Source organism: Nyctereutes procyonoides, unplaced genomic scaffold (genome assembly GCF_905146905.1).
Source record: "Nyctereutes procyonoides isolate TBG_1078 unplaced genomic scaffold, NYPRO_anot_genome, whole genome shotgun sequence".
Lineage (NCBI taxonomy): Eukaryota > Metazoa > Chordata > Mammalia > Carnivora > Canidae > Nyctereutes > Nyctereutes procyonoides.
The window spans coordinates 21,682,889-21,699,189 of NW_026575160.1; the positions used below are offsets into that span (position 1 = coordinate 21,682,889).

The 16,301-nt window shown below is 45.3% G+C and overlaps 1 protein-coding gene across 1 annotated transcript in view; it reads right to left on the reverse strand.

Moving 5' to 3' along the window:
* Positions 1-237: 237 nt before the first annotated feature.
* AOAH (acyloxyacyl hydrolase) overlaps positions 238-16,301 on the reverse strand; it is a 159,579-nt gene continuing 143,515 nt past the window's right edge. The window contains exons 20-21 of the mRNA XM_055314684.1: positions 11,288-11,364; positions 238-1,571 (exon numbers count right to left, since the gene is read on the reverse strand). Coding sequence (XP_055170659.1) covers positions 1,443-1,571; positions 11,288-11,364 — 206 coding nt within the window. The 3' untranslated portion in view covers positions 238-1,442. The remainder of the gene's footprint in view (positions 1,572-11,287; positions 11,365-16,301) is intronic.

The following is a 16,301-nucleotide window of genomic DNA, read 5'->3' on the forward strand; positions in this document are numbered from 1 at the left end:
GGAAGTGGTGGATCATGGAGAAGAAACAAGGTGTAAAAGGCACAAAGCAGAAGCTGGTCCATGACAATGGATGGGGTACAGTGAGTGGGAGATTTTGTTTGCACTGGTGCCCAGTCAAAGCAGAGGTATCTCCACATTGAGAATATATTCAATAACAAAGCATACACAGTTATGCACACATCATCATTTTAATTTTTTGTCTTTACTGAGACAAAGATTTAGGTGCAGGTGGTTTATTTGGGAAGCATCCCAGAAAGCAGGAATGAGGGAGCAAGGAGAGGGACACAGGGTAGAATGAAGCATCATCTAAGGCATTGTTGCCATGAACAAAGGGGCTGACTCTGCCCTGAGAAACACACTGAATGCCTCCCCAAAGGGACCATGAAAGGAAGAGGCTGGTGCATTTATTCACTGGCTCCTGGGACCCCTGGGGTGGAACTGCCCCACACCTCTGGGCTGTGTCAAGCATGCTCCTGAGGGCAGAATGGAGGAGGATGTGCCCATGTGAAGTGGGATGCTGGCAGCATGACATGGGTCTGGGTGTACATCCCTGAATCCATGGCTGCATCGGTGATGGGCAAGGGAGATGACACACCAATGAGAATGGCGTACAACAGAATTTGCCAGAATTCCTGGGCGTATTTGCACACAAAACATTAACAATACTCCAAATAGGGAGTGTGTCTCTAATAGCTCTCACTCAAAAGAAATTTGATAGAGGTCTTCCCAGTTTGACAATTCTAAAAGTTTACATGACTTTACCAACTTTACGCAGTTGAAAGAAATTCTTCCAAATTATCAATAAAAAGAGACACGTTTTGCTTTTCTGTCCTTTCTGTACACAATGATATCACCAAATCACTGTTATAGGAAAGGATGATGAGATTATGCAGCCAGAGGATGTAAGAAAACCTTTTAAAGAAAATGGTCATCTTTTTTTTTCTCAATCATCTGGATTTTGTGGGGTTTATGCTATTTGGCAACTTTTAAAAATTCGTAATTTGTTGCGATTCCTTTTCTCCTTCTAAATAAACATTCAGGTTTGTCCCTGATTCTGTATTTATGGTTTTGTGTTTTCTTGTGAGCATCCTCGGCAGGCAGCCGGCCAGCAGCCTCCCCAGGGGCAGCCCTGGTTGCTGGCCCTCTTAAAGCAACAGCAGCAGAGTGCTGTTGAACTCTAACTGTTCATCAGTCCTGGTGAACCAAGGCCCTGGGACCTTTAATTTGTTTTTAAACAATTAGCTATTGAAGGGCACAGAAACTCTCTTGCTTGGAATGGCATCCAAAACACTTTAATGGAAGGTGATCTGAGGGACAAATGGAGGGGACTGCTCCCCGAAACACACAGAATCACGTTGTCATTCAGACAGACTCCAAGAGGAGAGAAAAGCACTTTGTTCTTGCCTCCCTGAGCTTTCCAGGAGTGCATATCCTGGAGGCACTCAGTGGCCTCCTTGATCTCCAAACACTTGTTCAATCTGAGGGTTGAATGGATTCTCCTTCCCCAGAACCTGGGGCCACTGGAGTTGCACCTTCTTCCAGAAGTGATCTGCCAACAGCAGCAAAGCCACCTGCAAGAGAGAACCCAAAGGAAGAGTAAAAGGGAAATTATAATAAAGTAAAGAATTTAGCAGCAGGATTTACTGTATTCTTTGTGTGGTGGGCAGACTCTAGCATGGTCCCTCATGACCATCCTAGACCATGCGTCTTTGTATAATCCTCTTCCCTTGATGTGGGTGGGACCTATCACTTGGTTCTAATCAATGGAATATGGGGAAGGTGCAAGGATGTCACTTCAGTGATTATGTAACATGGATGACTGCTTTGCTGGCCGTCCTTGCTTTGGGAGACTCTCTTTGCGGGATTGATGAAGGACAAAGGGACAATGGGAAGCCTGTATGGCAAGGGGCTGACATCCAACAAGAAGCTGGATCCTTAGTCCTAGAACCACAAGGAAATGCTTTCTACCAACAACCTAAGTGAATTTGAAAGCAGTTCTTCCCCAGTTGAGTCTCTGGATGAGGATGTGACCCGGATAACATACCTGGATTTTCACCCTGTGAGACCCCAAGCAGAAGACCCAGTTAAACTGTTCCAGCACTCTGACCCACAGAAACTGTGAATTCTGTGTTGTTTAGAGCTGCTAACTCTGAGGTGATTTTTTGACTTAATAAGATAGCAAATGCACATTTTCATTTATCTGCAGATAGCTAATATCTCCTACAGGCCTAAGGCTTCAGTTTTGGAGATGAACAGAATGAGTCTTTCCCTCAAGGAACACCTAGTCTAGGGAGGGAACCAGACGTGCAAAATGACACCACCAAACCCACAGAGGGGTCTGTGGGAGGCTGGAAGCGGAGGAGGTTCCAACTCTGCTGGATGGGGGGGAAGCGACAGGTCTCCCCTAAAGAGAGTGATGGCTGAGCTGGATATTCAAGGGGGAATTCACTCAGATGGATGATGTGCGAAACAGTGCACCTGGCAAAGGACAGCTTGCGCAAAGGCACAGAGGTGTGGAAGAGGACGCATGGTGGGAGACCAAGGGTGCCTGGGAGATGAGGCTGCAGAGTCACTGGGTCTAAGGGCACCGTGAGCACGAGGAGTGTGGCTCGGGTGCCAGGATGAGCAGTCATTGGCTTCATGCGCAACAGACCTGTCTCTGGCTTTCCCAGCTGGACGCCTAGTCTGGTTGCTTGGTTTTATAGCGGGTTTCCCTTTCCTCATGATGTTAGCAGGATCCATTCTGGATTGTCTAATCCTCCAGCCTGTCATTAACAGGCCTTTGATGAGGACTCCTTCTCTGCAGATAATGCCCTCACTTAGCAAATGGGGCCTGGCCAGGCCTTGAGGCCCTAGCTAGCTACATCTGCAAAGAGAAATATGATCGCCGAAGGCCTTCGTGGGGAACACACCATTCAGAGCAGATGCCCAGGGGCACCCCCAGCTTTATTCAGAAACACATGGACCTTGTCTCCAAAGGGCAGGTCCCGTTCACCATTCCAAGGCAGTGCCGTCAGCACCTGTGTGATGCTGGGCAGCCCCTTCTATTCCCTGAGCTGCAATTTTTCTGCTTGCAAAATGAGGCTCTAGAGTTAAATGATTTAAAGACCTGTCTGGAAAAAAACAAAAAACAAAACACAAAACTGAACTTTCTGGGTCTAAATTGTGTGTTAGGGTTCAGCAGCTGTTAGAAAAAACCAGAACCGGTTTAGTTGCTACATTAAATATCCCCAGTATTTCAATATGGCCCTGAGCTGTCTGAGGTGGACCCCAAAATTCTACATATCCAACCATGTAATCTTGATCATCTTGATCATATCTCTGCGGTGTGTAACAGAAACATGCCACCCATACCGCATACACACATACCCCATACGCACCCCCAAATACCATACACATCACATCACACCACACACGCCATATCCACCCTCCCCCCCATCAGACAGACACACACACATACATGCCTACACCTATACCCCCTTCTCTGCTCCCCCCTCCGCACCCCCACCCCCAAGCTAGCTGTCAGGCCAGCAGGTTTCCAGGAAGGGGTTGCTCATCTCTCCCGCACTAAGTAATCAGTGTCTTCGAAGACAGAAGACTGGTCTCTTGGCTGTTTTTCCTGGTATTTCTCAACAAAGGAGGCTGCCGCCAGGTCTGTGGAAAATTACTGCTTCTTCTGTTGTGTTTTGTTTTGTTTTTTCGCCTTTCCACCCTGGTATATCTAAGCTGTCTTCCTAACAATTATGTGAAACCAAGACATTTGTGGTTTTTTATTTCCCAATCTAAATTAATAAAGGGGGAGATGGGGTGAGGATAAGAAGAGGAAAGTTAAAAGGAAAGAGCTCAGCTCTGAGCATGTGGTAACTATTTGGTTTGAAAGCAATTAGTTGGCTGTCAGTCTAATGGAGATGAAGATATTTATGAGTGTGCACTGCTGAAACACTGGATCTAAAGCGAGAGTGGAATGGTTGTTATTAAACTCGAGACTTGTGATACAATGACGCACTACGCTCATTCACTCGTGTGGCAAACACTTACTGAGCATCTACTGTGGGCTTCTCTTATAACCAACCTCCTGTCGTGACTCCCATGAAACACAGGGCAAGGCACAGCCACCCTTTACCCTCATTACTCTGAACTAGCTATTCCCTGAACGTGAATATTTTGTTGTGCTTCCCTAGTCATCGTCTACAGCCGAAAAGCAATATCTACTCATCTGAGAAAAATCTGAAAAGACAATTAAGCACAAAGAGAAAACAGAGCAAATGAAAGTCGTCTGTAATTATAATCGAGGTAGCCAACGTTCACGTCGGGCGGAGAGCCTTGCACGTGCGCGCACATACGCACACACACACATGCGTACGCACCCTGGATCCTTCTGTAAATATCATTTTATATATAGTCTGCTCTTTCTGAGATATGATTTACACACAGCGGAATTAACTTCTTGTGATAAACAGCTTCGTGAGTGTTGACAAATGCATACAGTTGAGTAATCGCCCCCACAATCTGTAGTCTGCTTTTATTTACTTTGCTCTATATTACAAACATCTTTCTGTGTCACTAAAGGTAGATCTAAATCATTGTTCTTATTCAGTGCACGGTATTCCATCAGATGGGCGCAAGCTAATTTATCTCACCGGGGGAGACTTTTGTCACACATCTCCCCAACATGTGCCCTCAGGATGGGGGAACAGAGACAGCTTCTTCCTGCCAGAGCACGAAGCCTCTGCAGCTTGGAAGGGGTTCCTGGGCTGTGTTGCTCACTAACCCTACCAAACACATGCATGGGGTGACGTCTGGTCCAGCAGAAAGCTAGGGAATAGGGGGCTCTGGTTAAATGAGATTTTCTGGTTAACTGAGGCCCTTAAGAATCTCTTCCTCTGGAGCTGACTCGGCTGCCTGTAAGCTCTGGCCAGGCCCCAGCTGCAGTGAGTCCAGGGAGCTGCCCGTGGGTGGTGTGCTCTTGTCCAGACACCACTGCCAACTCCAGCAGGTGTGCTGCTTCCTCTGGCTAGGTCCGCCCCTGAGGAGCACTGGTGGTGTTTTTGCAGGTGCTCCTGCAGCCCCGGTGTTTTTGTGGGAAATTGCCACCCACCTGGGTGCCTGCTGCTGCTGCTCAGAAGCCATCAAGGTGCCCACGGTGACGGTCACTGGTCCACTGTGAAGGCTCCTCTGTGAGATTCTCACAGAAGGCGCAACAAAGCGGGGTGACTCAACACCCTGTTGTCTTAGTGAGCCTGGTGAAACAGGTCGTTCAGATTTTATTGGCAGCCCCCAAGGCCCCCAGGATTGAGGCATGAGTCTGGGGAGAGGGGAACAGGAGGGTAGGAACCTGGTACGGTTTCGGGTAACAGCCAACATATGGCTTTTAGACCGTCTCTCCCTTCCAATGATAGTTTTTAAATTGAGCCACGCTTCTTTGCTTAACCATATTTGGACTTATGCTGAGCTCCTCTCTAGGAGAGCGTCTGGTCCTCCAAGGAAATATACTCCTTTGGGTCCACCCCACAGATTCATGAGACACGCCTAGACACAGCAGAAGCCCAGCAGTGCTCACCGCTGGGCATAATCCAGGGTTCCTTCACATTCCTACTTCATAAACTAATTTTACGTGTTTTGTTACAAAAATAGAACCCATTAGTAAGACAACTATAAAATCAAACTCTAAATAGTAACTACCTTTCTATAATATTAAAAAATAAATAAATGCAATCCAAAACAAGATTGCATAGGTTTCACCAAAAACTTATCCCTGATCCCTTTTAAGTTGAACCCTTGCTAAATTTAACTCTGGGGTTTTATGAGACCAAAGTTAAAAATACACTCTGAATTTATTTTTCCTGTAGGAAGAACATTTCTGGGCTATCTTGGTAAGATTGCTTTTAAACGCCTGCAGGGAAGCCCTTACCACAGGGAAGGCATGGCTCTGCTTCTTTGGGCTCTTAATCAGCCCAGAAATACAGTCTATTGGACCTGGTTACTTTTGGTCCCAATTAATTTTATTTTTATTCTTTGAGAGAGAGAGAGAAAGAGAGAGATTGAAAGAGTGCACACAAGCAAGCAGGGGGAGGGTCAGAGGAAGAGGGAGAGAGAGAATCTTGAGCGGGAGCTCAATCTCATAACCCCAAGGTCATGACCTGAGCCAAAACCAAGAGTCAGACACTCAACTGACTGAGCCACCCAGAGCCCTTGTCCCAATTAATTTTAAATTTGTAAACCAACAACATGACAACAGTGTAAGATGTATTTAGACATTTACATCTAGGGCAAAATGTAAATTTTCAGCCCTAGCCCCCCTGTGCTGACTCAGTGTGTCATTTCAGAACCACTGTTGCTAGTTGGCTTTATGTATAAAGCAAATTGAAGAGAAGTGGTCCCTGGTGCACCGGCAGGGCCAGCAGAAAGGGACTGTGTTTGAGGGTTTCCTGGCCCAGAAGGCCCTCCTCTCCACCCTCCCCCCTGCCACCAACTCTTCCTTCTTTGAGGGACTCCACAAATCCACTCAGGACCCTGGGCTCCCAGAGGATTATACGTGGAGATAAACAAAGACCTAGAGGCTTATTAACGTTTAATAACCAATTATATAGATAGTAAATATTAAAACCTAATCTATATATAATTTAAAACCAATCCGCTGATCAGTATCTTGTCTGCCTCCAGCAACATACAGGTTCAGAGCTCAAGAGAAAGTAGGGGAGTGGGTGTCATGGAGAATTTATTGCTCGCAGGAAGAGTTTTAGGATGGTTTGAGTTGCTACTGGCATCCTAAGAGGAGAGGAGGTGGTCTTGCAGAGAGCTCTGCTGGGCAAAGCTGCTAAGGCAGGGGGCCTTAGGGATGTGTAGCCGGGTGGTCTAGGAGAAGCCAAGGAAACTGGACTTGATGCATGTCTGTGGCTCTTCCAACATTTTCTGTTTACTATCGTCTGGTTTTAGGCCCAGAGATCTTTTAAAGTATCTCTTCAGAGGTTTAACTTTGCAGAGGTTTTAAAAAGTGAGTATTTGAATTAATAGAGCTGCTATGGCTCCTGCAGGCCACAGATCTGGGTCTTGGGTCTTCGCAATATCATTTCTTCTGTAAGTCAAACTTTCTTTCCATTTGGTCAGAAGTTTGGCTGTTTTCTCCCCCTCTCTACTATACCTGCTCCTTACTGGAGGCATCAAATGATCTCCTGGGTTTCCTCTCCAGTAGGTCCTTCCATGATGGGCAAAGGTCACAATTTGATCCCATTGGCCAAGCTCGTTCCCGCAAATGTTTCCAGTTCTCAACCAGATTCTGATGATTTCCAAACCTGTGTCTCCAGGCCAGGCTCCTCTCCTGAGGTCAGAAACCATCAGCTTGATCTAATGGTGATTTAGACAGTTCCATCTGGATATCATGTAGGCATCCCAAATCCAGAATGCCCAAACCTAGTCCTTCCTCTTCAGGGTTCCTTGACTTGGTATTTTTCACATCTATTCATCCAGATGCCCAATCCTATGAGTCATCTCCTTCCCACCCACCAAATCCCATCAACTGTCAAGTCCAGCATTATAACCTGCTTCTCTCCCTCATATTGAAGAAGATGTTTTTTTTTTTTTTTTTAAATTCTGGTTCTATATTTGGGGAATGAGATGGAAAGGTAAAGTGGTTGTCAGTTTATGTCAAGATTTTTTTTCTAAGCCTGGTTATTTTCCATTAAAATATAAGCAAAGAGTTTACATAATAGAATTTGGTTAGAATTTAGAATGTATCAACCATAAATTTGAACTGTTCAACACAACTCATGTTTCTACTTAATTAAACTTGTCTTCTTAAGAAAATTGGAGTGGTTGAATGAACACTTCTGCTGTTTCTCTTACAGGGAGAAGAAATAGGCCAATAAGATAAAGCCTGCTCCCTCCCTGATGTTTACCAGCCAGTACCAGCTGTTTTTGCTCCGATGTACAGGAATTGGCGGGAGGGCACTTAAACATGGCCTGGCCTGAGTCTACTCCTTTAGTTGGTGTTATTATGTCCATCCTATTAGCATGAGGTCCTTAGACTAACCTTGCCCATCTGGCTCTTTTAAGATGGAAAAGATATGGACTCCTATAGCTCCCTATATTTTGTGCATCATTTGCTTGTGTGTGTTTCTGTGTGTGCATGTGCACATATGTGGCCGTTTTAAGTTATTAGCTTATAAAATAGTAGCATAAGGTTCCAAAAGGATCCATTAATGCTGCCCCTGCTATAGGGTGCATCATTTGGGGGGAAGTTTACAGGTACACCAAGAGGCTCCTCTTCAAGGCTTCAAGTCACAAGTCTATCCTGGTGTGCTCACATCTGTAGCTTCCGCCCAGATTCCTTCCTGAGCTCTTAGCTTATGTATTATCAGCTAAAAAGACACCTCCATTTTGGATGTCCTGCAGGCTCCTTTAATCCAACATGTGCCAAGCTCCTTCTCAAACCACCCCACCCTCTGTGTTCTTTACCTCAGAGCAAAAGAATCATCGATCCAATTTCCCAAGTCATAAAAGAAGTGTCATGCTTAGCATCGCTTTCTTTCACTCTCACGTCCCGTAAACGGCCATGTTCTGTTGCTTCAACTGTGTGAATCTCTCCCATGCGGACCTTTCTCTTCCTCCCCACTCCCCTGAGCCATCCTCTCTCACCCACAGAGGCATCCTCCAGGCAGTCTCCCAGCCTCTTGAAGGACCCCACCACACCATTCTCCAGCTGCTACCACAAGTCTGCTTATTTTTCATTCTGGCATAAGAACCTTTCATGGTTCCTCCTTTCCCACAGGAAAAAGGTCAAACCCCTTAACAGACCTTATGTGATCTGGTCCCTGGATACTTCTCTTGATTCCTCTCTCTCAACCCCATAGTCATACTCTATGTCCCAGCCGTACTAGCAGCACTTTCATTTCCTCCTGTCCCACTGGGGTGTTTCCTTTTGTTTGGCTTTATTTTTTTGCATTCAGGTCTTGGCCCAAGCAGTTTCCTCTACTCATAACACTCTGTGTACCCCGTTTACTCAACCTGCACTTGACTAGCTCTTGGTCTTAGTTCTGAGGGAGCGTCTCTGAAAACTTTTGCAAACATCCCTCTTTCCAGTCCCATCCCATATAGTGCTCCCATAGCACCGTGCTCACACAACTGGAGGCACCAACCACTTTATATTTAATTATGTGTGTACTTGTCATTCTTTCCCTCTAGACTATAATCTCCTTACATGGCAAGGGCAATTTCTTGTTCACTCTTGAATTCTCACTATGTTCAATATAGGGTAGGCACTCAATAAACATTTTTGGATGGCAAGTTGCAGTCTAGATTCTTCAGCTCAATGTACATGATAAGTAGGCAGGTTTTAAGCATGGCCATCCATTGCTGCTCACGTTGGATGTGGTCTACCATACTATCATCTGCTGCCAGCACATGAACAGATCTCTCAGGGATAACATAGATTATGGCACACACTGATTTTCAGCATTCATTCATTCATTCATTCATTCATTCATTTTAAGAAGGCTTTATGCCCAACATGGAACTTGAACTTATGACCTTGAGATCAAAAGTCACATACTCTACTGACTATGCCTGCTGGGTACACTGCCACCCTGACCACCCCCCCACACACACACACCCCATTTCCCAGCTTTTGACCCTGTTCTCAATAATCAGTTTTAGGCAAAGCTGTTTGAGTGCAAGATAGAGCTCTAATTTGACAGGCTTTGAACCTAATATTATTTTAAGTGTCAGGGGCAGGATGGTCTTTTGATGGATCAGACAAGCATGTCCCAAAGGTTAAAACAAAGCTATTTTTGATCCTCTCCATTTTAGTTTGTTCCTAATTAACTCTTTCTCTGACCATTTCTTCAGATCCACAATTCTCCCTAGGATCAGAAATGTAAAATTCTGTGATATGTGGGAATGACAAGAACCTAATTATTGCCAGAAAGGAGGTCTCCATATTAAAAAGCATTCTAAGAGAAAGCCATCATTCTGTGGGGGAGCAGACTCTAATATTTAACCAGCTTCTAACCAATAATTCTGTTGGATTAGATGATCCAAATGATACGCAAGGAAGTTAGATATTCTGAGGTGAATTACTTAGATTTTTTTTTTTTAGTTGTTTAAAACAGGGAGATGGGCATTTGATGCTCATTTTAAATTTACCCAGCATTTGTGGGACTCCACTGTTTATACGTCTGTCAATGGAGTGGCACTCTTTTGTTACTTTTGAGACAGTTCTTAGCCCTGCGGGTGGGTACACAGAGAGCCTATAGCTGGAGGAGAGGTGGACTGCCATTCCATTCAGGCTTGGCCACCGAGACCAAGGCCGCTGGGAGAGCACGCCAGAACTGCTTCTGTGGGTTACACCCTTGTCAAAGGTTAGACCAGAAAGACTATAGTTGCAAAGGATTGCCAGCTTTCAAAATTTGAAAAGTGGCAGAAGTACTCCCATACTTCTTCATTTGTTTTAAATGAAGAAACATCACAAGCAGTTCCAGCATGTATGACAGATAAAAGTGGGGGATCCCTGGGTGGCGCAGTGGTTTAGTGCCTGCCTTTGGCCCAGAGCGTGATCCTGGAGACCCAGGATCGAATCCCAAGTCGGGCTCCCGGTGCATGGAGCCTGCTTCTCCCTCTGCCTGTGTCTCTGCCTCTCTCTCTCTCATTCTATGTGACTATCATAAATAAATAAAAAAATTAAAAAAAAAAAAGTGGAGCTTCCCTGGGTGAAGTTAGGATAATGGATAGGGTGAGGGTAGGAGGGGATGGATCCCCACCCTCCACCCCGCTGTGATGGGTGAAGAGGCCAGAGTAGAGCTGCTTTCCAGAATTGTACCTTGGAATCCTAGATAAGAACCAGCTCTTACTGCAGGATATTGCTAAGGACACTGTTTTCCTCTCATCTAATGTACTTTCTGGAATGACCCAAAGAAGAAATTGCTCACAGGTCTCTATTCCAGGAATCCTTGTGATATTTTTTAAGTTTGATGTATTATTATTATTATTTTAATAAAAATACATCAGCCCCTAGAAAAACAGAGCTGATTTTGCAGGCTCTTGGGGGCAGTTTCTCAGGACTACCCTGCACACATTTTATCAACTGTAGGCACTGAGTCAAGATGCCAGGTATCATTTCTATCTTACTTGCCTTTTACTCTTTCAGCTTATTTTTATTGAAGCTTCTATCTTATACATGTGAGTACATCTTTCTGGAACAAAAGGGGATAAAAATAAACACATGGGTGCATAACGATATCTTAAAAATAAGGCAGCAGATAGCCTTCAGCAACCGCTGTGTGGCTGTACTTACCTCATTGGGGTGGAATCCATCGACTGGTTCAATGAGCTGCCAAGGCTGCCCGCCTCTTTTCTGCCACTCCTCTGTGACTGCAGGGCACACACACAACCAGAGGTTAGAGACACGCTCCTGTGGGTGATGGTCAGCCTTTGAGAGCAAGGGTCACGTGGAAGAGGTCAGAGCTGCCCACTGCCTGCCAGTCCGATGCCTTCTCCCCAGAGGCTGCTCTGGGCTGTTATCTCCGGTCTGAGGCTTTCTGGATGGAAATGACCTTCCCATTGTATGGTCTCCTTCCTTCCTTCCTTCCTTCCTTCCTTCCTTCCTTCCTTCCTTCCTTCCTTCCTTCTTTCTTTCTTTCTTTCTTTCTTTCTTTCTCTCTTCCTTTCTTTTTTTTGATTTTCTACCTAACTCAGGAGGAAAATGTATGAAGATGTTGGGTGACTGTGGTTTGTGCAGTGAGGAGGGCGGTGGGAAAAGGTGAGCTCTGAAATATTCAACACGGAGGGAAACTCATCTCATTTCTCGGTAGGAGAGTATTGCAAGAGGAGGAGGGAAAATTAAACATTTTGTTAACATCCCGTTTTCGTGGGCTGCCATTTCCAGATACTGCCGGCATATGTCAAGCAGTCACCATTAAAAACCGTACGGTTTGTCAGGAGGATAATTACATAAAATTATCTCAACATCACATTTAGAGTGAGTGTGGCTACAGAGGAAATATTATGAGCCCCAAAGTGATGCAAAGCAATGAGACTGCCCTTCAATAGGAGTAGGAGACCAAGAATGTCAGTTGCTCCAAGGCGATAGCACCGTTAACTCTATACTGTAATATTATACAGTCAGGAGGACCCCTCAAGGAGATTTCAAATCCCTGGAGAGCCTCCAGACAAAAATATTGGAGGCCTGCTGCCCTCACTTCCTTGGTGTCCAGAGAGCGGACCAGGCACAGCTGCAATTTTTCCAGTTCTTCACTCTTCACCCCATAAAGACCAAGAGCAGGGATGTGTGCCCTCTCGGTTTCCCCCATCTTGCCCCCAGGGAAGGCATGGAAATTCTACTGGAGGCCTTGCCTGCACAAGTGAAGCTTGTCCACAGAGCTGACTCAGTGCTATGCTGCTTTGGTAATTAGCCCTAATATCACGGCATGCCACCCCTGCTTGCTACCCAACCCCTGTTCCCTGCAAATACTGCTGCCCTTCTCAGAGCTCAGGAAAGAGTTCCTGCTGGTGGTTGGAAGTCCTACACACAGGATCACCGATTCCTGTTGGCTTCTTCACCTGCAAAACGCCTGCCACTGAGCCGCTCCTTCATATTTTGCGTCTGGGTTTTATTGGGAGTCAGTGATAACGTATTCCTTCCTGCCAGGAAACATGTTTCTGCTGCTGCATGAGTCCCCACCCCTCCCCATTACAAGGGAGTCCAGTCTTTAGAAGAACGGTCTTATCATATGGAATAATCCAATAGGTATTAAAAGAAATGTCGCAGGTTACCAAGGCTACAATCAGTCTATTCAGAGTGAAAAACATCATTTTCTCACATGGTTATTGTGTCTGCGAGCGTTACCAGTCATTGCTCATCTGGGGACATGGGTATTATAACACTTAAAGGGAGAATCAGAAACTCACAGGCAAGAGGTTAAGGTTTTATCTGTATTGTGACCAGTGCTAGACAGAGGGACCCTTTTCCATTTGTTGATCTTAGGGGGAAATTTTGCTTTCTTAGAATATATGCAATACCGGTGGTCTCTGTTTCTTCACTATCTGATTTTATTTTATTTATTTTAAAGATCTTATTTATTTATTTATTTATTTATTTGAGAGAGAGAGAGAGAGAGAGAGAGAGCATGAGAGGGGAGGAGGGCAGAGGAAGAGGCAGAAGCAGACTCTCCACTAAACAGGGAGCCCCACATGGGACACTGGGATCCCAGGACCCTGGAATTACAACCCCAGCCAAAGGCAGATGCTTAACCAACTGAGTCATCCAGGTGCCCTCTGATTGATTTTAGAGGAGATGCAAGCAGGGGCAGCATGGTAAGTTGGTCTGTTTTCTTCCTACCTGGGACCGCAATCAAAAATAGGTAAATGAATTCCTATTTGCTCAGAAGACCTGAATTTAAACGTCTCGAATGATCGTGAATGATCTCTTGGGGTTTTGGCGCATGATGTAGTTTCTGTATCTGTAAAGCCCAATGACCAGCTGTTCAGGGATGCGATAGAAGTCATTGCAGAAGAGTCACAAACACCGGGTAGCTCCTTGATGAGCAGCAACCCTAGCAGATATTTAAAACAAGGAATCTGACTTCTGGCCAGCACCATGAAGTGATTGGTTGTTTTACACACATACATGTGGGGAGGACTAAGAACCAAGTTTACTCCAATTGAGTTGTCTTGGAAACGGAGGGCAGCTGGTATATTTAAACTGTCGGTGTAAAAATGGCCTTGTCAGCCAAGTGGCATTTTCCTTCCTCTGTTTAGGAGGTGTGGGACAGACAAAGAAAAAGGACATCACCTGCTCCAGCTGGCATTTCCTGAAGGGAGAAAAAATTGCTGCCTCTGTTTAGCTCATAACCAGTTAGAGGATGAGTCAGCAAGAGACAAAAAGGAGTCTTTAGAGATGAGCAATAGCCTCTCACTGCGGGACTGACGCCGTCAGAGTGGAGAACAGCTAGGTCTCATGCCGACCCTCAAGGGACAGCGACCCTCAGCTGCAATTTGCTCCTGCACCGGGTGTGGAACTGTAAATTTCATATGAAAATGGGAATATTTGTGATGCCGTAGTCAGCTCAAATACAGCACTGGAATGAGAGGGGAGATTTTCACGTGACCACTAAGGTGGCAGGTGTAACAGTGGCCTTACAGTTTTTGTGTCTGGTAACACAAGACCACATAGCTCATGAGATGCATTTCCACCACAGCTTCCTCTAGGGAGCTCAGAGTGGTCCAGGGGTATGATTGGTGATGGGAGGGGGGTTGGACACTGGAAGAGAATCGACATTTATCCTTCTTCCATAATAAGCCCTAGAAGAACGTAGTAGGTGCTAACAGAGTTCTCACTACATTGCGGAGTTGTGTCAATCCTCACATAGCCCCCGCGTCCCCCCACCCTCCTGGTTTAGTTATTGCTACCTTACACAAAAGGGAAGAAAGAGTGGTTATTTAACTGCTCGAGGTTACGCAGTCATTCTGTGTCTGAGCTGGGACAGGGGCACAGTTCTATGTGGTGGCCAATGTCCATGGGGGCAGATCCCAGCTTGCAGGTTCCCCTGCCTGCCCTCCAGGGCCTGAACGTCGTCCCTAGTGGAGTGCCCACCAACGACACATGGAGAAGGCAAGGAAGGCCCTCTACCAAACCTGGATCTTCAGATTTATTTCTCATAAATGTCTCTCAGGAAATTCCTTAAACTGTTGACGATTGTTGCCAAGTAAGGACAAATACGGAGGAGACTTCTCAGTAAGGTGACCCACTGCCACTTGATATAGAATGTTCACTTGGTTTAACTTTTTTGCCTTATACTGCATTTATTGTTGCTGTGAGGACAAGAAGGGGCTGATGAGCCTCTGCTTCAACCTGTTAGGTCACCAGCGGAAAGCAGGCTGTACTGCGTCAAGGGTAAAGCTTTTCTGCCTATAGTTTTCATGGAGATAAGGGCTGTTTTGTTTTTCTGACAGCTATATTCCCGGCACCTACACAGTACATAGTAGGACTCAGTAAAAATCAGATGACTAACTAAATTCTTAATCTTGAAGCTTTACAGAGCCCCATTTATTAAATTTTAATGTGCCTATGGGTCATCTGTGGGTTATGCTAAAATGCAGTTTCTAATTAGGTAGGTCCTAATTAGGAATGGAGCCCAGGGCTCTGCATTTATAACCTGTCCCCAGCTGGTGTGGATGCTGCTCATCTGAACCACACATTAAGTAGCAAGGCTGTGAGAGGACGGTCCTCTTTCCTGGGTACCGGCTATGTACCAGGCACGACATTTAGGAGAATTACACACTTTTTCCATACAATCATGACAAAGATTTATTTTGTAGATATGGTAACTCCATTTCCAGGTCTGGAAAGGAGAGTTTGGACATGTTCAGGGAATTGCCTACATTCCCAAAGACAATAAATGACCGGGCTAGAGATTACTTTGGAAAATGAAAAGTCCCATGTGAATGTTAGACATTATTATATTTTTAATAACTTTATCTATATTCAAGGTTGATGATCATCAAAGATCACTTGGTGGTGCATTTGTTTACCAGGAATTCATTAATGCGTCCTTAGCTCTGCATTTTAATGAGAGGTTATTTATCAAAATGTCTCTCCCCAGGAAAGAATTATGTATCACCTAGGCAGGAAATCTAGTTAAGGGAGATCAGTCCTGTTGAAAAGCTGTTCAGGATTGAAGTACGAGAGTGTGCAATGCAATACGTGTCAGCTAATGTAAAATTTGATAATTCATGATGGCCATCTGCTTCATCCCAGATGCTGGGGCTGGGGGTGTTGGTGGCAGGGAGAGAGAGATGATAAACTCTGGATGAGACCTCTTCCATCATTTGCATACACTGTAAAGCCTTCCATTAGCATCATCTCAGCTGGCAGTCCATCAACAGGAGGCTTTTCTCTTGTATAACAAGTGCTCAGCAATGAAAATGAGACTGGGAGGATTAAAGTCAATAAATGACAATTTTTCAGAGTCAAGATGTAAAGAATAAATCAGTAGCTCCAACAATCATGCCTCTTTTCGTGTGGCCACTCATCAGTGACCCCCGTGTTTGGACACAATGCTAGGAAAGAAATAGTGATGTTCTTTCCTGAAAGCTGGGATCTGGGTTGTCCACCTTGCCACCGGCAAATCCAAGGCCCCTTCCTTAAAGACTCTGATAAGTTATATCATGTGTGGGGGTTGGGAATCTGCAAGGCCATCGAGTCCCTAGGTAATTCAGTGTCCCTCCGGGAAGCACTGCCTCATCATCCTTCATTCCTGCAACACTCATCTTTAGCATCTAAGCGGGGCATTGCTAGACTGGCAAGGATG